The 22,560-nt window shown below is 38.5% G+C and overlaps 1 protein-coding gene across 1 annotated transcript in view; it reads right to left on the bottom strand.

The window, feature by feature from the left end:
- The window catches only part of PTPRK (protein tyrosine phosphatase receptor type K), a 416,718-nt gene that overhangs the window by 8,188 nt on the left and 385,970 nt on the right, over positions 1-22,560 (bottom strand). Inside the window, exons 15-26 of the mRNA XM_086461237.1 lie at positions 21,304-21,464; positions 19,129-19,164; positions 14,727-14,911; positions 12,882-12,969; positions 12,003-12,079; positions 8,904-8,940; positions 7,053-7,150; positions 6,213-6,329; positions 5,295-5,449; positions 4,075-4,210; positions 2,077-2,226; positions 1,332-1,505 (exon numbers count right to left, since the gene is read on the bottom strand). Coding sequence (XP_086317363.1) covers positions 1,332-1,505; positions 2,077-2,226; positions 4,075-4,210; positions 5,295-5,449; positions 6,213-6,329; positions 7,053-7,150; positions 8,904-8,940; positions 12,003-12,079; positions 12,882-12,969; positions 14,727-14,911; positions 19,129-19,164; positions 21,304-21,464 — 1,414 coding nt within the window. The remainder of the gene's footprint in view (positions 1-1,331; positions 1,506-2,076; positions 2,227-4,074; positions 4,211-5,294; positions 5,450-6,212; positions 6,330-7,052; positions 7,151-8,903; positions 8,941-12,002; positions 12,080-12,881; positions 12,970-14,726; positions 14,912-19,128; positions 19,165-21,303; positions 21,465-22,560) is intronic.

Genomic DNA, 22,560 nt, shown 5'->3' with positions numbered 1-22,560 from the left:
CTTTTACTACCCAAAGTTTTAACCCGTACTTACATCCTTGTTATATGCCTTAATATGTTACTTTTTTTTTTCTGCTGCTTTTTTGCTTTTATTAGTACCATTTCTGTCCTTGCCTGCCACACACTGTGGCCTCTGATTGCTCATCCATTAACACATTGCTTGGTTCCTGTCCTTGCCTGCCACACACTGTTACACACTCAGAGTCCTACTGCCATCCAGCCACTCGGCCTGCATTGTCTTCCTTTCTCCCTAGACCACACTCCTCTATACAGCTGTGTTGGCCGGTCCACAGCACATCAATTTTACCCAGGTGCTTAATGTAATTTCAACTGCAATTCTAAACAATTTTGGTTGCTACCAAAATTCTGCTTACTGCTCTAATTCATCCATTCAGCCCTAGTGACTCCCTAATAGATTGATCTCACACATGCTACTCCTCTATTTTTCTGGCACAATTGCTAATTGTGAGATTAGGGACTGCATTTTGCTAGCAGTTTAGATGTTTCCTGCACTAGCTCAGGCAGAACTCTGGGATGAATATACCATTCAGTCCTGACGATTTCTGTGGCTATTTGCCATTTTATTCCAGCATCAATTCTTGATACCGCAGTTTCATTTGTGAGGAAAGGGAGAGGCACCTGGAAATCAGGCCACTTATTTAAGTATTTACTGTAAAGGTGGCTTTAGAAGCCTAAGTTTGGAAATGCTAATGGCAAGCACAGGCAGGTATCTGACAGCACTCATGATGAACTGCTTTATCGATCAGACACCTATAAGCAGCTTCACCTCCATTTTCCCATTAATTCACCTTTTCCCCTGACAATACTTCTGTCTCTCAAACTTAAAGAGTTGCAACTCAAAATATGAACAACAAAACCCCAAACCCTATCCCCAAACATGCCAAAGAAACAATTTTTTTTCCTTCTTCCCCTCTCCTGCCTCAATATACACAGCCTTTTTTATAAAACAGCAATAGTAACCTCATGCTCAGGTAGGTAATATTTACTTCCTGACAAACAGCACATTTTTGAGAACTTGCTGAGATTTGGAGGACAGGAGACTAGAGCTTTATATGTGGAAAAGGGGAGATTTCCAGTGCGTCCTACAAGGATGCAAAAGACTGAAGATAGCAAAGCTTCTGAACAAGCAACACAAGCTGGTGGGTGTGGTTTCTTTCACATTCCCCCCTGCTTCTTTGTTAGCACCGTTTTACTGGGCACTACCTTAAGAAAGAATTACCCTTCCTTAAACCAGCAAGTGGTCTCTCTCATAATCGCATATTACACAGCTTTTCAGGGCACACTACGCAGACAAAGAAGATAGTCTCTTACGTCCATAAGAGCAGCATTGATGTAGTTACTGCTTTCCCCATCAATAGTAATTAAGAAAGGCAGACATCTGTCAGGTGGCAGCATATCCATGAAGCGGTTCTTGTCATGGTTCCTTGGCAAGCAGGCTATGCTGCAGTCCTCCGCTTGCAGGCGAGGGGTCACAGAATTCAGGGTCTAAGGAAGAGAGGACGCTCACTTTAGCACACTGAACTAACAGACAATGGACTTGAGATTCCCCAAGTTTTAATTTAAAATACTGCAATATGGGAAAATAGGAGGCATTGGCAAGAGGACATTAGCAAATAAGAGCTCCTGTCTGTTTGATGCACTTGCTGGGGCTTTTCAAGCGGGGTTAAGCTGCAGGTGTAAGGGGCACTCCGTGTACCACTGAACAGATTCCGCATGACACCATCCCCTCTGAAAGGAATAAAACAAAGAGGATCCTTTCGAGCCCTAAAGAGCTATGCCTTAGCTGTGCAAATGCAAGCCAAAACTCTATGGTTCCTAGTCAGTGCTTTTTACCCCACTCAGATAATTACTGCAATTTTATTCAAAGGAGGATATTCCATATTTAAAACAACTTTGCAAAGCACATAAACATGGGTGCTTTATTTTGTGGACTAAAAGTAAGGGACTAACTGCTATAACATGATATGAAAACACTTTCCCTTAAAATAAATTAAATGTATCTAGAGGCAAAAAAAAAATTGTTGTCACATGAAGAGTTAGTAGGAACTGTGAATACCTGAAACTCATCTTTGAGATGCGAAGAGTTTGTCTGAGAGTCTATTCTAATCATATCAAAATACGCAGCTTTGAATTCGCAGACAGGAATGGCAGTTTCTCCACACAGGCAAGCTTCTAGAATAGCATCATGAATAAAGATGTACTGCTCCTACCAAATTAGGCAAAGAAACAAAAATTACAGCCATTTAAAAACAACAGACCTTTCTTTCTTTTAGGATAAACAGATCTCTTGCACACTGTAAAACTCATTCAAGGTACTGTCCACCAATCCATTAAATAACCCTTTAGTACAAACACAAGCTTGCAGTTGACATAGATGTTTTCTTCAGAACCAATGTAAATTCAGTAAAACTTAACAGAACAGGCACAGCAATTTATTTAGCGGGAGGTTTTCAGTTTTCTTGTGGTGCTTGTGGGTTTCTGCATATATGCCAGTGACTCACTGGCTTTATTCATTTTGGTTTTTAAAAAATGGCTTTCAGTCTTATAATACTAGCAGAAAGTGTAAATTGTTTCAAGCACTACTAGTGTGATCAGCAATTATTTGGCAAGCTGCATTCTCCTTATGCTTGTGCAAGCTAGTACACCAATTGTCTGATCGCTGGCTCTAGGCCAGTAATAAATTCAAGTGTGTCTCAACAGAAACAGCATTTATTCCTGGTTTTTTTTTTTTTTCTGACTTGCCTTGAGATATACTGAGTCCTACACAACTGCATTACTATTTCAATCAGGCCTCCTGTCAATTTTTGCACAATGTCTGATATATTTACTCACCTCAAGAGTAATAGACATAAATCATGTCTATACAGCAAAGTGCGAGACCTATGCCAGCCTCACCTAGCTATTGTGGATACCAGTGAGGTTATTAACAGCACAAACTTTAACATGTGTGCCTGTAATAAGAGCACATGTCCAGGGCCCATGGTTGTATTCTGGCTCTACAGCCTGTGCTGCCTTATCCACATAGGTATGGAGCTCTTGCCATCACTGTTGTCTAGATGAGCATGACAAGAACTTGCTGCGATTACAGCTTTATTTTGCTGTGTAAGTATGAACCTCTGACAGATTAGAGGTAAGAGGCAAAAGTAATAAGAGTGTTAATTCACATGCAAGAGCAGATTAAACTGGGATGGTTGAAGGATTCACACTGAAACACTCCACTCCACACAATTCTCGAAAGTTAATGGCCCTGTAGCAGGGATAGTTGATTGGGAACATTTATTTGTTCAACTGTCACAGGTTGCAGCTTGGAATAAAAACTGTACCAAATTACACTCATATGCCTGGCTGCCAAGTGCAGAGATTTGCACGTGGTCACAGGTGAAATAACTTCTCAGATAGATGTCCATATGGAGGACAGGAGAGAGAAGAGGCAAACCACTTCAGATATATAAATCAATAACCTATGTTTCTGCGGAAGCTCAGTGACACTCAGGTGGCAGACTGGGAGCTATTATAGCTTCATCTCTAAGGCAATGGTTTTACTGTGGAGCTGCTGAAGGCATGATGAAAGACAAAAAGGGTAGAAAAGGAAAAAGGCTTGGGATGAGGTTAATAAAGCAAATAAAACCAGAATTGAACAGGGAAAGTGAAATGGACATAAAGTTCCACAGATAAGTCAAATTATGGACAAAGTGACTGGAGGCAGTCTAAAACCAGTGGCAACCTGCTGAAATTCCAACTTTGGGTTCCTGGAATGGCTGATACCAGAGCTGGGGAGAGATGTGCCAGACAAGCCTACTGTAGGGTCTTCCCTAAAAAGTCCTCCTTGCTTTCCTTTTGTTACAAAGTTAGGTGGGCACTTGCTTGTGTGAAGACTGAAAGAGCTGGCAGTTTGTTGCACCATCGTGGTTCTGGGGCCAGTTTGCATTGTGCAGTGCTCCCACGGAGACAACCCCTCAACGGGACCACGGCCTGCTCTTTTCAGAGTAACAGTGAAATGCTGACCTAGCACGTTTCAGAAAGCATCAGGTGATTTGAAGGTAAACTGCCGTACCTCTGTCTGTACCATGTTGATGCGACGGGACCGTAAGGCTTTGACACAGTTGTAGATATCCACAACGCCTTCTCGTTCCGCCATATCTAACATGATATCAATCACAATATAACAACCTGTCCGTCCAGCACCAGCACTAAAAAGAACCAGTAAATACTGTTAGCAATAGCCCCATGAAAAGATCTACAAAGTTTATAAACCCATTACTGAGAGCATTTTTATGAAGTCATTCAGTTCTTTCATCACAATCACTATCTATTTTTTATCTTCTCTCCTTCTCTTCATAATGTCCTTTAAATCTTTTGATACACCCAAACCAACTTTTTTCAATCAGAAAAAAAATAATTAAAATTGTTTCCTCCTTTTATCACCCAGATCAATACTTAAAGTAAAAAAGAAAAGTTAGTTAAACTGAAATCTGGAGGACGATTAAGCTCATGCACTTCAAAATATGACCAGTCTTGTTTTTATTTAATAAGACTAAGGATGATTTTTCAAGTGATATATTACAATAAGAAATTCAAGTGTATGTTTCATCAGCCAAGCTCTAAGCTGGTTCAGGCAGTACATTTAATAGTATCCAGAAGAATTTCTCCTGATTTATTTTGATTTTATATAAAGCTACAGACAGTTTTTGCATGGTGAATTCTTAAAATCTGTAAAGGTTGAGAAACTTTATCTATGGAATGTAATTAAACATTTGACAGTGCTGAAAGAAAATTCTATTTGTCAAAGGAATGTGTCCCAATAACACAAGCCTTGCAAAACTTGCACAGGAAAAACAACATTCTGTATTTGTTGCCATTAACCTCATTCCATCTTCCATCATCTACTTGTTTACTTCTATTTAAATTAATAACCTGTTCAGACATTATATGCAACACCAAGCTATCAAAGCAGCTGTATCAACACTTATTCTTGAATGCTGTCACAAAATTGTTGTGGGTTACCTAAAATGATAGCCTGAAGTATCATATGATTTAGCTGGTGCAGCTCTTGAAGGAACAAGAAAATCTCTGGCTATTCTATTTAGGAAAAGTGTACTAGAATCCAGTTATTTCTGTAGACAGCCAAATCCTACTGCAGTGTGAATTAGGCAATTCAAAAAAGGGAACAACAAAAACAAAACACTTCAAAATGATGGATGCTTCACAAGAGACTACTGTAAATAGTGGCATAGACAGTTGTGGAAAAAGTCAATCTGCCTCTTCGGTACACACCTGCAATGGACAACAATAGGCCCTGCACTAGGAGGGTTAGATAATTTGACTCTCCGTATGAAGGACAGCAGGCCTGTGGCATTGTAAGGAACTCCATGATCTGGCCAGCCAGTGAAATGAAACTGTTTAACTTCACGGATTTCACTGTAGCCCCTCTGTAAAAAAAGAAAAAAAAGAAAAAGTTATGAAATTCAAAGTATTTCATAGATTAGATATTCTCTGACTCAAATAACGATAACGCACACTGATAGAATCTGCATGCTGCTTTCATCATTTCACCAATTATTTAAAGCAAAGAACATATGAAGCTCAAAGAGCTTTTTTCCCCCCCCCTTCATTTTGAACTTTGTAATTTTTATATTTACCATTAGGTATGCTGGTTTTGCCTCATTAGATTTTTTTTTTTTTAATAGACTTAGATGCAATTCACATCAATTTTCAGAAGTTTTGCTAATTAAGACAACAGCCTGCAACGTTTACAGGCAAGTATAATGATTTACCGGAAGACTGCAACTGTACCACAGTCATTGCATTCACAGAGTTTGTTCTTTGATTAAGTGAAATTGACTCAGCGGCACTCAGGGCAGAGTGAATGGAGATGAATGACAGGCATGACTCATAACCCGGTTCCTGAGGTCAGCGCAGAAGTGCGGCTAGAGAGAAGAGGTGACTGTCAGAAAGAGGAGGGTAGCGGTCAGCATTTCTGGGGCAGTTCGAAATCCCACAGTGATACGTGTGTTTGGACAGCGCTGATGCAGTGCATTACTCCCCCGGTGAGGTACGGCTGCCTACACTGTGGACCTGCTAACCAGACAAAGGGAGCTGGTATTACACAGGAAGATGTGCAAGCATAGTCTCCTCCGTACTCCTTGCTACCAAGGAACAGCATTTTGCTGTGCCCTTTCAAAACGTGCTCACCCTTCCCAGAGTGAAGGTCCTGACGACGTACTCCGCAAGCGGCTCCATCTCTACACAAGTCACTTTGAAGTCCCCATAAACTTCTGTGTCATCAGGCCAGTACTTGTAACACTTGACCTAAATACAAAATGGGAATGCATTTTACACCAAAGGAAAATAAAAGCTTGAGGATACGTTACTGCATGTACTGCATTTCACCACATTTACTTCCAAAATGACCATGCACTCACATAGCTCGCATGGCTAACGGCTGTTCTGTCAAGTTAAGCACTAGCTACAAGGAGTTTCCACTGCTTTACACAGCTGTACTTAGATGCCAAACTAATTTCTAAATGAGCATTTATTTTTTTTTTTTTTAGTGCCAAGCTATGGAATACATTTCCACTTAGGTTAAACTGGGACACATTTCACATCAGTAATCAAACTGTTGCAAGTAATCCCAGATACTTCATATTACTCCCTGAGCGATGTGTTACTGCTAAACTGTAAATAATTTGCTGATCTCTAGCCACTGATATAGAAGCACATTTGCTCACTAGTCCACTTACTCTGCTCATTTGAGTGACAATATACAAATCTATTTTGATGAAATATAAATTTTGGATTCAGACAATTTTTCACTACTCATGAAAGCGACACAGCATCAGTGTTCTTCAGAAGTTAGCTTTGGTTTTACACAATACTGTAACCGCAACAATGTCTGGACTCTCCCCGTTCCCCTACTCTCAGGATGCAGGGCTGTCCTACACAAGACTCTTCTACATTCTGCTGATTGTGTGTCTTATCATCACGTTTTTCTTTAGGCTTGTAGCATTAAAAGAAAAACAACCAAAAACTTACCCTCCCAACTTCCACTAAATTTGTGACCATCACAATGCAAGCTGATTGCTCCTGCCATATCATTCTCCAAAAGTCATACACAGTCTCATGAACTGGACCTGTAAGAAAAAATTCCAGGTAATACTCTGCAAAAAAAAAAAGTGTCAAAGCGAATGCTAAAAATAAAATGCAGTGCTTTTTCAGAGCTGACACATATGAACCCACTCGTTCAAAGATGAAAGCCACATCATCATACCATCATGGCAGTTTCCAGACTATATTGTTATTTCTAACCAACGCTGAATCTTCTCAGTTTAACTGAATTACCACTTGAAAGACATTAATAGCAGGTGCTTCACGTAGCGGAATGTCAGAAGTTGCTTGAAAACTACAAGGACCCAGCAAGGTGTGACTACATCTATAGTTACATTTTCTAGGTTTGTTTTACATTTGTTAAATATAATGTGTTGAGTGTGAGTTTCTTCAGACGTTCACTGAGGAGTTGCCCACACCAGAGTGAAGTATCAGTCAGGAGGGCTGATGGTCCCCATCCTGTGCACCTACCATCTAGCTCCCAGCAAAGTATGCAAGCACGAGTAGGCGCTGAGCCATAAACTTCCCACTGAAGGGTATTTAAACTAGCTTAACTACTTTTCTGTGAAACAAATGAGAAGCACTTGTTTAAGCTTTGCCTCCTGCTCTGCTGTAGAGACAAGACCCGTTCAGTTGAGCAACAGAGGCTTTTACCCTGTTACAATCACCTCCGAAACAGCTCCCTGACCACAGCCCAGCAGTAGTATAAATATTACTGTATATAACACACATCTGAAGACTCAACCATATTCCTTCATACGCTAGATTGAAGGCTGCATACTAAAGAGCAATAAACGTTTGTGTCCTTTACAGACTATTATGTGCAATGATTTTCATAATAAAACAGAAATAAAATGCAAATGTAGACTTAACCACCCACAGAGAGACCTGTTTAGATGGCACGCACACAAAAATTAAAAAAAAAATGTGGACAGAAATTTGAGCATCCTGCTTTAAAACAAGCCTTTAGTTTGTCTTTCCTGTGTGCAGCTACAATCAAATGAGGGCACAAATAACAGGATATTTCCAGCCAGCTATCTGATTATACTCACAGATCAAATAATGACACATCTAAATCTAATTATTTTTGCTTTAATTCATAGCCTCTGATATTTCAGTGCAATCTTAAACTAATCTATTTGTTTTTCCTCATTGTGAGGAGTTTTATCAGAAATACAAAATGAATGATTTCCATAGAAATTCAATTTTTTCCTCTAACTCCCCTTTTTATTCGCAGGTTATATGATAAAGATTTCCCTCACTTATTCCTACAAAGAGCCTTTGTCCTTCTCTGGCCTTCCTTTACCCAGATTTTCTGAAGTAGCGTTTAATTTATCATTACTATCTTCACTGTCTGCATCCTGGACTAAATCCTAGACAGTAAAATAATACATTGGAAATGTATTATTTTACATTTCCAGTAAAATAACACATAAGGAAAGAAAAATGCCTGAAGGCAGGTTGAAACTGTTCTTTTGTCCACATGCCTCTCTTCCCTATTCATCTTCATAATTGCAAATCATGGTAGCAGCTTCTGACTTTATCAGCTGAATTTATCACTGAAAGAGTTGCTCAATAGCTAATTAACATGATAAATTATTGCAATTCTTGCATTTATTCACATTCCATGTGAACATGCTATGTTAATTTACCATAACACAAGATGACAACACACAATATTGGATATGCTTTATTTTAATACAATTCCATTTTACCAAAACACTGCTGGACACGACAGAGAACAGTTGTTTGGTTTGATTAATGCTGGCAGATTCTTACCTTGGGTTGCAATGTAGTGACTTGGTCTCTGATATCCCTAAAACAGCAATATAAGTTGGTTTGAGTATCATATTACTAACAGAGAGGGGAAAAAAAAAAAAGCATAAGGGTACTACAGAATTCTTATCTTTACACAATGTTTTCAGGACAAACCAATACTTAAGAGCAGCATGAAGCTCAAAACCTAAAAAAACGGTTAATACTGAAAAGGTTCGAATGACAACAGATAAAATGGAAATCAGAACATCTGACTTTAACAGACATTGTAGTGTACCGGGAAGGAGTATTCTAGATGGGTCCCTTGGGCACAAAAATTAGTCCTCTATGGACAATATCTCCCCAGCCAAATGGATTGGGGCATTTATTTAAATTTTAGTAAAAATTGTCTTTGCCATCAGATTATCTTAATAGTTGATCTGTATTCCCAACTTATCCAATATGAAAGAAAAGACCTCTTGTCATCTCTTAAATAGAGAATTCTTGTAAGGCACAAAGAGGAATGTACCCGAGCCCTAACTAATGGGGACAGAGCTGGACACTGTGATGTGTGCACAGAATCAAGGTCCTGCTGCAGCAGAATCTTCTGCAAAATATTTTGTACTACAGCACAAAGTGTGCATCAATTATACTGGACATGATACACACAAGTATATACACATACATACATATATATATAGATAGATAATCCTACATGACTAAGTTGTTCCAGGTGGCTGGGTCTACGCCAATGCTAGCGGTACTGTACAAGGCACTAATTGTCTGCGTACAAACTACAAAATAAAGAGCTGCTGCTCTTGAGGAAATAGTTCAGAATATGTTTTGACTAGTGCCAGCAACGTTAGCTACAAAGAGGAAGGAAACTGTAGTATTGCTGGTGAGAAGACAATACAGCATTTTACAATGTGCAAATGTTAAAAGAAATAACTCCAATTATTTTCTAGATTACAGTTTTATTAGCCCACTTGATTCAACTATTGCATTACAGGGAAGCTGAGTCCTTGGACTCCTGGTATTCACGAGATACTACTAAAGTGAAGGATTTCAATGTATCCAAGGAGTTTATATCCTTTTCGATGAACCGCTTCATTATCCTGTCTACAGTGAGAACACCTTCCTCTGGGGCTTATGAGGAAACTTCTGAGTATCTTACTGTTGTGTGCTGGTTTTGGCCGGGCTACATTTTGGATTCATGCTGGAAACAGTGTTGATAACACAGGGATGTTTTAGTTATTGCTGAGCAGAGGTTACACAGCGTCAAGGCCTTTTCTGCTGCTCACCCCACCCCACCAGTCAGTGGGCTGGGGGTGCACAAGAAGTTGGGAGAGGGCACAGTCAGGACAGCTGACCTCAACTGACCAAAGGGGTATTCCATACCATATGATGTCATGCTTAGCATATAAAGCTGGGGGAAGAGAGGGAAAGGGGGGGATGTCCGGAGTGATGGCGTTTGTCTTCCCAAGTAACCATGATGGAGTCCTGCTCTCCTGGGGATGGCTGAACACCTGCTTGCTGGTGGGAAGCGGGGAATGAGTTCCTTGTTTTGCTTTGCCTGTGCACACAGCTTTTGCTTTGCCTATTAAACTGTCTTTATCTCAACCCACACGTTTTCTCACTTTTACTTTTCCTGGAGTCTGTAATATCAAGCTGCAGCTTCAAATTATGAAGGTAGAACCTGCGCTACACTGTTTTACACTCAGTAATGCTTTCCAGAAGAAGGCAAAAGTGTCACTTTAAAATTGCAAAGTGCCAGTTTTAACTTGTAGCTTTCCTGTCTGGTTATAACAAGATTCAATTTACCCCTAAATAAGAGAAATAACATCCTCAAGGAACTGGAATTATTACAAATATGGGAGAGTTTTCTTGTTTAAGGCCCCAGGCAAAATACTACGGGCCTTACACTTCATAGAGATTGCCATGCTAAAATACAAAAATTAAAAGACAGCAATATACCTGGAGCTAAATCTGTATATCCTAGGAAGCCAAGAAGGTCTTAAATAATTTATCAACTAACAGTGGACAGGAAAAATTAGTAAGGTGCAATTATAAAGAAAAGTAACCAAAGCCATTTATTTTAAAAACACTTGTACTAGCTATTCCAGTATCTTTTGCATTACTTTGAATAGAACTTGTTTATTCCTAAGGTGTTAATTAGATAAACGGTATATTTTGTTAATCAAAACATGTGGCAGGATTTGTTCAAATTTCCTGTTTGTATCAGTTTGGGGTTTTTTTAATTTATCATTTAATTTGTATTACGTATGGAATCTCAAACTTCAGAGGTCTTCTGCAGAAGCAAGGTAATTTCTACTATAATATTTTTATATATACACATATATATATATATTTGTTTGTGTATATACTTTGTAATACCTAAATTATCACCTTAAGACAAATGTCAGCTAAATATTGCTTGTCTAAATTGTTGTTAAAACCAAACAACCAGCCCTCCCCCGCCCCAGGCCATCATCCCTCCCTTTTTGCTAAACATACATTATGACTACTTCACAGGTACATTTTCAGACAACTACAGTACAGCATACTATCCAGCTTCTCACATATAAATGGGAAGGGGAAAAGAAAAGCTAGTGGCCAAAATCATAATTTAAAAAAGTGAACATTAAATTCTCTTTAACAGACACGTTCACTTGAGTTACTTAACAATATCTAATAATATTCACAGCTATGTTAAAATGCTAAATTATCTTTTCAAAACAGGTACAAAAAATATTCACACAAAAGGAAAATTTTTAAAGGAACAGATGAGATAAATTAGATGAGGCATGCATAGTTACTGACTCATAAAAATAGAAGAGGAAAGTAATTAATAACAATATCTATATTAAATATTTACAATAGGATGCCGTTATTCACATATAGTGGTACTTACATCCCTGTACAGCCAAATCTACAGCCCAAACCAAAGTCAGATGTGAAAGAAAGCACAACAATGTCAGTGAGTACTAGGACGTAGAACAAGGAAAGTGTACATTTTGTTCTTAATAAAAGAAAGCTTTCAATAAATTTGTAGGCATAACATGCAATAGTTTCACATAGAGAAGCTGGTAAATTGAGAGGGAGAAAGCTGTGCAATCCACTCACATCTATGTAGTTGGCATTAATGTAATCTGAAGATGGATCATCTTCAACAGGTTGCAAAATCACCCTGGAGTGGTCATCTGTAAAAACCAAGTGGTTACAGTGCCTTTTTGAAGTGTGATTTTTAAGTAAGATACTATGGTAAGTCATAGAAAACCAAAATCAGCTGCCATTAAGTGCCTCACCACTTACAACCCTTAAATAGCATGTGTTTACCCAAAATTACAAAGGACCTTTTTGTCCGAGGTCTCCAATTACTTCAAAAACATTCACTAAACTTCATTAAGTGTAGATGAAAGGTATCACATTGTTACACGTGGTTAAAAAGACACAAAGAAACCAGGTTACTTGCTCAAAGTCCCTTTCAACATCAGCTCCATTGATGGTAATCTAGAAAACCAAAAATCCTGATTACTGTTTCCTTACTTCCAACCCCAGACAGCTTAAGTTCATGCTGAGAAATAAGGAAGTCACAGCATAGGGATTAGCAATTCACTTGGGATTCGATGAAGAAAGAGGAAACTCTACCCGTTCAGGGACTTCTCCCGCAGCTTGATTCCTGCATGTTCGATTATATTTGTAAAACAATAACAAACTGTGAATTAACAGAATTAACATCCGCAATGACTGCTAGCTTGTCGCTGTTATATGCTTACCACAGCTTGCACAACAGAGATGAAAATGTGAAATTCAGCCTCAGTTATAAAAGGAAGAAAGTTGAACTGTGAAGGACAAAAAAAAATGCTGGACAAGGCACTGTCGTCCTTCTCTGCTTGGGGTATTAAGCAGCTATGCCACTGGAGACTTGTAAAGAGAGAGAGAACATGGCACAAGTAACACATGACTACCGCTATCGCTCAAACCAAGCACACCGATACTCACATGCTATAATGTTTCCATAGCGGTTCTTTGTTCTGTTTTGATCCTTCTTAGCGACATCCCAAGAAGCTGACTGCCCCTCAAAGAAACTCTATAAATAAAAATGTTCCGAAAGAAAACATTCTGACCATTAATTTATCTCCAAAAATAACCGTTTAAGAGAACTGCCCTACCATAACATAAGCTCAGCTTTGCTTGTCTGCTCTGGTCACCCAGGCGGTACCACGGTACAGAAATATATCTAGAGAAGAAGGGAGGCTCTCTCTCCCTCTGACTCCTACAGGTCAATGGGCAAGTCACTGAAGGACTCCAGAGGGATTTCAAATCGTGGAATCGCTGGAAGGCTAAACTTGCTCAGACATCCTTGCTATGGAGGAACAACAGTAAGTTGAGAAAGAACAGGGAGATCGATCACCCTTCTTACAAGACAGCACAATACATAGCCTGTTTATTACAGCATTATATTGCTTTCCTCATATTGTTTAGTAAAATGGCTTTTCTTCCTACAGAGCCATCAGGAAGCCTCCTCTGCTCCATTGCTGTATTTCCTCATATCCCTCCCTCTAGCTACTAGCAAAATTATTCTACATTTTTGAACTCTTCTTAAGAGTTTGATCTCTAGTGATAGAAGCAGCTTTTATTCCTCCTCAGCTTTTTCTTCATGGCCCGTAGATATTTTACAGCTGTTGCAGGTCTATGCTATTCTTTCCTTCCAGATGTTCTCTTATCCTGATCTGGGTAAGTTACTTCCAGAGAGTACGCATTAGCCATGGAAACAAAACCTTAATGCACGCTCAGAAGCCCAAGCCAGGGCACAGATGTCGTGTATGGTAACAGAAGAAGTAGCAAGTAGGAAAACACCTGATGTGGCATCGGGGACCACCCTCCCCCCGAGCAGTGTTGACACTTGGGCTTAGTCCTGAAGTTAGGCAGAGCATAACGAAGCGTATTTAAGTAAAAGAGAGGAAAAGAGAATAATATTCTTTTAAAAACCACACATTTATTTATTCCAGTTCTTATGTTACAGTAGAGACAGCTGCAGAAAGGAGAGAAGGTTGAAAACTGAGTCAGAAGAGATTACTTACTCAGCGAAAACTCATTTTAAACCTAGCTGTATTGCGAGCGACCTTGGCAGTACCATTCCCATCTTTACTGCGCATCCTGCCTGATATTCTAATCCCAAAGAATCACATCAGATTCAGAGATCAGAAGCGAAACAAATCTGTACTCATATTCTACCTCCAGTGCTGCAATTTTTTTGCTTCCATTTTAACATTAAAGTTGTAAGTAGACACGCTCAGGCAGGTCTAATTAGAACTTCAAGACATTACTAGCCTCAGCACGTCTTTACTGCTTCTCAGCTGGAGTTTAGTCCCAGTATTGCCCTACTGAGATGCTGTAATAAATCATGAGAGTGCTTCCAGTCAGTGTTTCTTGCAAAATCAGCCAGGTTAAATCTTTACTTTAACCTAATCCAGGAGATCTGCACTGAAGATGGCTCAGAAAGCTCACATAAATAATTACAGCATTTCAACTAAAAAGCAGCAATAAAAGGGTGGCAACTTCTTACAGTATGTCAAAAAGATTCAGCAGGGCATGTCTTCTTACACCCTAATGAACAAACACAAATTTTTTTTCCAGACAGTTGTCAAGACTCAAACCATAGGACTCCATTCACCATTTCACTTTTGGGTTACATATATAGGAATCTTATGTTTGCTTATCTTTATCTGTTTTTCACTTAAACCGGTGACATCTAGTTGCATCCTTTTGCAATGCAATGCAAACAAAAGACTGTCCCTTTCGAAAAGATTTTTCCTAGCAAAAACCCACCACTGAAGATCTCACCTCATACTCCTCTTTAAATCCATAGCTGTCAGAAGTCTTCATTAGGTTAATATGCTGCAGGAGATCAGCCACCCTAATGGCAGGGTGCAGCTGCCCAGTCTGGTATGGAGATTCTGTGCCTTCACAGAGGTAACGAGGCACATCCAGGAGCCGGCTGGACTCTGCTGTTGCACTGTGATTTTCATCTGTATTCACAAGAAATCAATGCATTAAGTACCCGCAGAGGAGTAACATCTGCTGCTATACGTATCAACATCTATTTTCGACCTCTTCCTTCAAAAACATGTCTAATTTCTGAAAACACAAAGCACTTCTTACTCTCCAGCACATAAATACTGTGAAGTACATAAAGGAATTTAACTGCAAACACATAGAAAAGTTTGAAATCCTTCATCCCATGATAAAGATGTCTGAAGGGCATTTTATTTCAAGCTACAAAACTTTATGACGTTAATGTACCTGGGAACTCCAGCCTCTATCACCCAAAGTAACTTTTTTAATGGCTAATATGTATCAACAGCAATACTACACCTTAGACAATAAATTAGAATAACTCTGTAGCGGTATCAGCACATCATTTGTCTAAAGCCAACAAACAGTAAATTGAGATCCCAGTAAAAAAGAGAAGCAATTATGCTACCGCTTCAGAACACCATCTCCATTTCAGAAAATGAATCAACACTTCAGAGTGGTCATTTCAACTCAGCTTTTTTAGCAGAGAAACGAAACTGTTGAGTGTGCTGATCTCAACCGCACTTTTTGCTCTATATAAACAAAGAAGTCTATGCTACTACCCTATGTTACATCAATTCTCTTATCAAAACCAAATGTCAAAGCTGCATGAAGTGGTTACATTTTGTCAATCCCTTCTATGAAACAGGTTGTTGTTTTGTTTTGTTTTTAAATTAGCAATCTGCAGTTCAAATGAATTTGTAGAGGAAGAAAAATTCTAATTGAAACCTTTTTCGAAAGTAGCTATAGAAATGAGAAGTAGGTAGCCGACCCCTCCCACACTTCTTTGAAATCAGTTTACCACTTTCCTTGCAAAGGATCCAGATTAGGAAGTAAAACACTAGGAAAAAAATGAATACCCCAAGGGTTGGATTTTCTACAATTCCACCTAAATGCAAACCCTGTTAATGCATTCTGAAACGAGATCTCCTATTAAGAAACACAATTCTTTGAAGTGTCACACAAGTTGCTAATTTCAGTACATTTATGCCTCACTAAACTGCCTAATAATGTGACATGCAGCAGTCACTTCTTATTATAGTGTTATCCATGTTAAATCATACACATTTCAAACCACCTCAGGATTTGCAGTTCTCCCCATTCCTTGCAGTATACTTACCAGTAATAGGCACTTTAACCCATTGAAGCAGCAAAAAACAATGAGTGAACAGAACATAAGAAATTTATTTCAGACTGTATTAGGAAATGACTAAAAGAAAATGACATTAAAAGTTGTTAAAGCTTCACAATAGGCAACAATGAAAGCCATTTTAAAAATATAAGGGCCACATTATTATGCCATCAATGTAATGATAGGGACTTGAGAAAAGCAAAATTGTCATACTAACTTAGTGCTAATGTACACAGAATGGAGAGTAGCATTAATAACCTATACATGAAGAAAAAGAAACCTAGTACAGCTACAAAGTAATAAAAGCTTCATATAAAATAACATGTTCTATAATTTAGAGCCCATAAAATTTTGCTCATCTCTAAATAAAACAGATGAAAACTGTTCTGTAATGCTGGTCCAAGCAAGGGCGACAGGGAGATAGAGTAGGCCAAATGATCTGCTCCCAAAGGAAAAGCTGATGGGTACCCAACCCCTTTTACACAGTATGCCCAACAGCTTGTCTACTTCTCTCTGCTATTTCAGTCCATGCAATGAAAAATCCTACCTCTTCCAACTAGTATTGCTTTGCTTATACCAGGACACTATCATGCCCAAAACACCATTACCAGTAGATGGAAATGCAGACAGAAGCTGTTAAACTGTTCTTCAATTAAACCCTTGTCCTTGCTGTTCACAGCTGCCCGTGTCTGTGACTGCCACAACGTAGTGGCGACACACTGACTTTTGGAATATGCTTATAGCCTAAGTGAGCTACTAGTAATAGCTTGACAAGTATCACCAGCTAGTATCTATGTAGCTTGCAAGTGCCTGAAATCAAGCTAAAAGATACAAGAAGATCTGAGAGTTTCAGGAAAGGACTCGTTTTCTATGACCGTTAGTCCCTTGATCAAATTTTGGTTAGTATTCAGAATTCCTGAGTCTACATGTTTGCTCTTTCAGGCTATGGTGCTATTCCACCACTCATCATAAACTTCTTAAACCACATGGTTAGGTTTCCTTGGGCCCAAAGTGGAAGGCTCCAGCATCTAACTGCTCTGATGGGTATAAACTTTCTAAGACACTACCATAGTCTACAGAATGGCATTTGCAATATTATCAAAATTAAATAGGCAGAACACAACTTGATAAATCTCCCATGTGCTGAGCATACCCAGCTTGACAAAGACCAAAGACTACTCACGAATAGGAATTTGCTGTCAGTCTCAGAGGGCACTTTACATGGTGATCTCTGCAAGGGCTCCTCTACTAATATTTCTACCCACAACTTGCATAATCGGATAGAAAATACCCTGACAATAGGGACAGAGGATACTGAGTGGTAAGGCACCACAATCACTTCACAAGAACAGGATCAGATTTCAAAGTCATCTTGATTATTTGGGAGACAATGCAAAAATCAACAAGGTGAATTAAACAGTGAATGCAACATACTGTGTGTAGGAAAGGGAAGTCAAATATGTAACTAGCTACAAAATGGAGTAACAGACTGGGTAATGACAACTGGGATTTTAGCAGGTAATTCGATGCAAGTCAGCAACATGAGTGCAATAAAAAGGATAAAATCCAATTTATGTAGCAGAACACTACAAGCAGGGCATAGGGGTACCTATTCCACTCAGGTCAGCATTGAGACTTCTTCTAAGAACTGTAACTGATTTGAGGCACCATAATTTAAAAATTTGACCTGAGCTGGAAAGTGTTCACAGGAAAACAGTGATAACAAGTTTAGAAAACATCAGTTACAAGACGACAAGGGGAACAACTGGGTTTAACTCAACTAGAAGAGAGACAACTGAGGACACGTCAACCTTTCAATGGGTAAGAGACTGTTTAAAGTGACAGGAGTGTGTCAGTTCTCCATATTTTCTATAAGTCTCAAAAGGAAATGGCTCAATATACAGCAATGATGATTTAGTCTAGATTAGTTTAGTTAGGAAAAAAACTAGGAGGAAGCAGTAATAATACTCAGCAGTAACTCCCGGTTAGTAGCAGCTAATACCCAGAAAACTGAGCTTTGGATCCCAAATAATACTAATATGGACCTGAATTTTATTTAGGAGGAGGGAGGCACTGGAACATGCCACTGCAAGAGTAGAATACTCTCCACTACAAATTTTTGAAACACAACAAACAATCAATTGCCAGAAAGAGTCTATATTATATGCATAATGTCCCATCTTAAAACAAAAGAGGGATTAAATTGCCTTCAGGTCCCTTTAAGCTTTACTTCTAGGAATCTAATTTTCAACTTCAGTTTATATTCATGTCAATTTCCTGATATTTGTCTTTTATCCTAAAATAACCTCAGCAACTGACTGAAACTCAATATTGCACATTGTGTTTATCAAACCAAGATCTTGGGTACAAATTACACTTTTACTTTGTATTTTTTTAAAAAAACCTCTAAAACACGCATTCAGCGTTAGATGTGACACAGAAATAAGCAGCCTAGCCACTCCCAATATCTGTTCTTCTTTTTAAAGTAAGTACAAAGTTGAAAAACTTGCTAGTTAAGGTCAATTGAAATACGTAATTAATATAGGTATACAGGAATATTTGTACAGAACTTACAAAGTGGTTGATTCTTCTTGAATATAACACAGGTTTTTCCATTTTCTATTTTTCTTTTAATTCTTGTTACTTATGTTAGAAAATGGAGCTTTGGGTGCCCAATAATGCTAATATGGATCTGAATTTTATTTTACGTATCTCTTTACAGCATTCCAGTTTCACATGTCAGGTCATCAGAACTCAGTTTGAATACTCTGGGAGAAAAGTTTTAGTATTTTCCATTTACCTATTTCCACATTTATTCTTCGGTTAGCACTGACTAGGAATAACTTCTCAATGAGAACATAAAATAGTCTTTATTCTAAAAGCAGTGTCAGTTTAATTCTGAATTGATAAACTGAGTGTAGAGTTATTTTCTGACAACTGCATAGCTATCTTTTACATAAAACAAGCTGTTTCAACATTCAACCATGCAAGGAGACGAAACTCATGCAGGAATGGATAATGAAGGACTAGGGTCCTCACCTAACACAGCTGTCGGCACAAGTGGATCATTGGGCACTGTAGGAAAACAAAGCTCATGAAGAAATACGTTACCCTCAATTTGTGTATTTTTAAGAATAAAAACAATATACTTCAGAGTATAACCAAGTGATAACTAAACCCCATTAATTTTGCTACAGCAGAAAACCAGAACGACTACACAGTTCCAGAAAGCATCCTGAATAAAACAGGAATGAAAGGCAGTGATTTTGGACTTCAGAAATGTAATGATAAAGGCAAAGAGATTCTTACTGAAACGAAATAAAGACGACATTACATGCAATATAGTTTTTGAAAGGGCTCCTCCTTCACTATTGTTCCTTTGCTTCACAATAAAGGTTCACTTTCACAGAACCAACTCCTTTCCTTTTAAATCCATCCTCTCATGTAGTACTTGAATAGCTCATCTCAAAATAAAATGTTATTTCTTTAAAGTCTTCCATGTAATTTAAAAAAAATTAAATACATATTTAAAGTTAAAAGCTTTTTTTATGTGCAGTGCCAAAGACATCGCTCTTAATGAGTACAGGAAAATCACAGATACACAGATGCAGAACTTTGAATAAAATTAATAGAATTTTATCATTCGCTATCACAACTAGAACTGTCCAGAGACAAATGCTGTTTTGGACTGAAAGGGTGGAATCTGGAATTTGGTTTTGTTCCAACCTGGAATAAAAATTTACAATATCAACAGCTCTGTGACAAAATTGAGCTCCAGTTTTCAAGCTATCTGCCTAAAATTTTGTTGCATAGCAGAAAACCTCAGAAGCTTGGAAGGTTCTTTGCCTAGGCACAGACAATGGTCAGGAGAACTGAATCTTCCAGCACCCAAAAAAAAAAAAAAAAATCACATACCTAGGACACTGGAAAACAGTGATGCCAAACTTCTTTGCCAACCAACAGGACAGCTGTGGTGGCTGAGGCTCATGGGCTCTTGGAGTCACGTTAGTCCATCTGGAAGGCTGCCCAAGTGCCTGGCAGCCACAGCTCACTAATAGCCATGTAGGCTCCTGATGGACACTTTGCCTGGGATGCACTGCAACTTAGTCCAAATCGAACTGTCTTTGCAAACCTGCCTCCACAAATTTCAATGCCAATAAGACATCAAACTTTGGAGAATTTTCAAACAGTTCCAGCCAAAACTGTGTAGAAAAACTAACTGGCTGATACTAAACTCCCATTTATAATTGGTTATGAGACACTTAAAATGTTAGCATTCTGCATTTTGTAAGCTTCAATAAACCCTCTTCCAAAACCCATTTCCCTTACAACAATCATGAAAGAACTTAAGAGCCTTAATGGATGAATTTTGCTCAAGCATGGTAAGCAGTATGGGAGGCAAGAGAAGGGAGATGGAAGTGCCATTCCCAAAAGCTGGCAATTCAGAAGCAGCTCAGGCTGCTCAGATCTGTTTAAAGCCAAGCCACAAGTCCACGTGGCCATAAGAAGGTCAGGTTCCTGCCAGCTCCACGGCAGAATTTTATCCCTTTGGTAACTTAACACACTAATTCTGAGGTATTCAGAGTCTGCCAGTGGAGTATCCTGCTTTTGTGCAAGGCGCAGTGCTGGGAGGTAGGGATGCTGGACAGTGGTAGCTATAACCCATACACTTAACAGTCAGAAACCCGAACTGCCAAACTTTGTCAAAACCAGACAGTTGGCAAGCCTACAAAAAAGGAATACAAACACAGAGCAAATTTGCGGATATATTAACAAGCTTGTTCCTAAACTTCACAAACAGCAATGAAAATTGTCAGTTTCCTTCTGTTATAATGTCCTTACTGCCAAAAGAAAAAATTAATTTGGACCTCATATTATCATTCATTACGGACATGGTGTTACACAGTAATATTTAACTTGTTGGTATTAAATAGCCTCACGATGGAAAACTCAATTTCAGATTTTAATTGAGATATTCTAGAAGTGTAATTTCCCTAGAACAAGTATCAACGCATACTAAAAGTACATGTAAATATTTCAGTAATTGGCCACATACCAATAAGGATAATATACAAACACCCCTACTCAACCATTGGGTTTACCAATGTTCCTAGAAAACCTGGAGCTTACAACAATTTTCCTTAAAAAGTAGAATTGTTTCCCATGATTCTATATTCACCTACACTCCAAAGTATCTATCACTGTTGTACTTACATCTGGGGCTGAAGTTATGAGAGTCCATAAATGTGATTGAAAGGGGATCCTCCGCATGCAGGGTGCTCTGGTCAGCGTAACTCCTATCCATTGCATTCACCATGTGTGTCATCTCCTGGCGGGTGGTCCCCATAGCATCCTTGCGCTTCTTTGCAAGTTTGCTGCCCAGCCAAAAAAAAAAAGCCAAACCACCTTAATATTTGATGAACACTGACGTCTACAGTAATCATTATATATAATCCTGAGTGACTGAAAAGTTTGGCTGATTTTTCTGTGTTCAACTTTTCCAGCATGTAACTGATAAAACTACGCACCCCGCTATGAAAAAGCCATGATTGTGTGTTTTCCATACACGCACAAATGCTGTAATGGAAGTGCTAACTTCTGTACTCTGGTAATATTTTTTTTCCTGCTGAGTAATTACACTAATATAAACAAATTAGAGAATATAATTACGTTTTAACTGAAATGATAAATAAGAAGCATCTGTGTACGCAGTTTTATCAACCATCTCCATTTAAATCTGTTTTGATTTTATAAATGGATAATTCATTCCCCTTCCTTGCCTTGTTAGGAAGAAATCATTTAACTGTCTAAATTACTTTGTTAGTCAAAAAACTTATGAAATAACAAAAGAAAGATAATTATTCAATATGGATTCATATTATTTTTCATGTTAAAAGTTGTTCATCCCATTCAGTACACAAGATACAACACGATATCACACTTTGTTCCTGACACTGAACTTAGTTTTTTTAAAAAACAAATAAACCCCCCCTCACCACTCTACCCTTTCATGCAGTTTGGGAACATCTTAAATATTGACATTAACAGTCTTACACTCTGAATGTATTACAGTTAAACAGCAATGTAATCAGTTCAACTAAACCCCCCAAATTAACAGCCAATGCCCTCAAAGTGTACACTTCAGAAATATCTCAATTCTTTCCTTTTGCTGAAAACTGGAAGTGATTTTCACTGTCTCCAGAAGTCAGATGGAAGCAGATAATTATTTTAATTATCACTTAAAGCCTACTACTCTTAAAGCATATATCTCAAGTAGTAGGAAGTATGCGGAGCAGCATGAAGTGCACCTTGGTTCTGCAGGAACCTCTGACATACTTTAGACTGTTCTGAAATCTCCTCGTTTTCATTTGAAGCTGTGACTGCAATATAATAGATAGCCAACCTGCTTACTTGGATAAATCTGACACCACGTGGGAGACAATCATCACTGAAAATACTGGTTTCTTGAAA

Source organism: Leptosomus discolor, chromosome 2 (genome assembly GCF_034619465.1).
Source record: "Leptosomus discolor isolate bLepDis1 chromosome 2, bLepDis1.hap2, whole genome shotgun sequence".
NCBI classification, from domain to species: Eukaryota; Metazoa; Chordata; class Aves; order Leptosomiformes; family Leptosomidae; genus Leptosomus; species Leptosomus discolor.
This window is presented reverse-complemented; position numbering and strand designations above follow the sequence as displayed.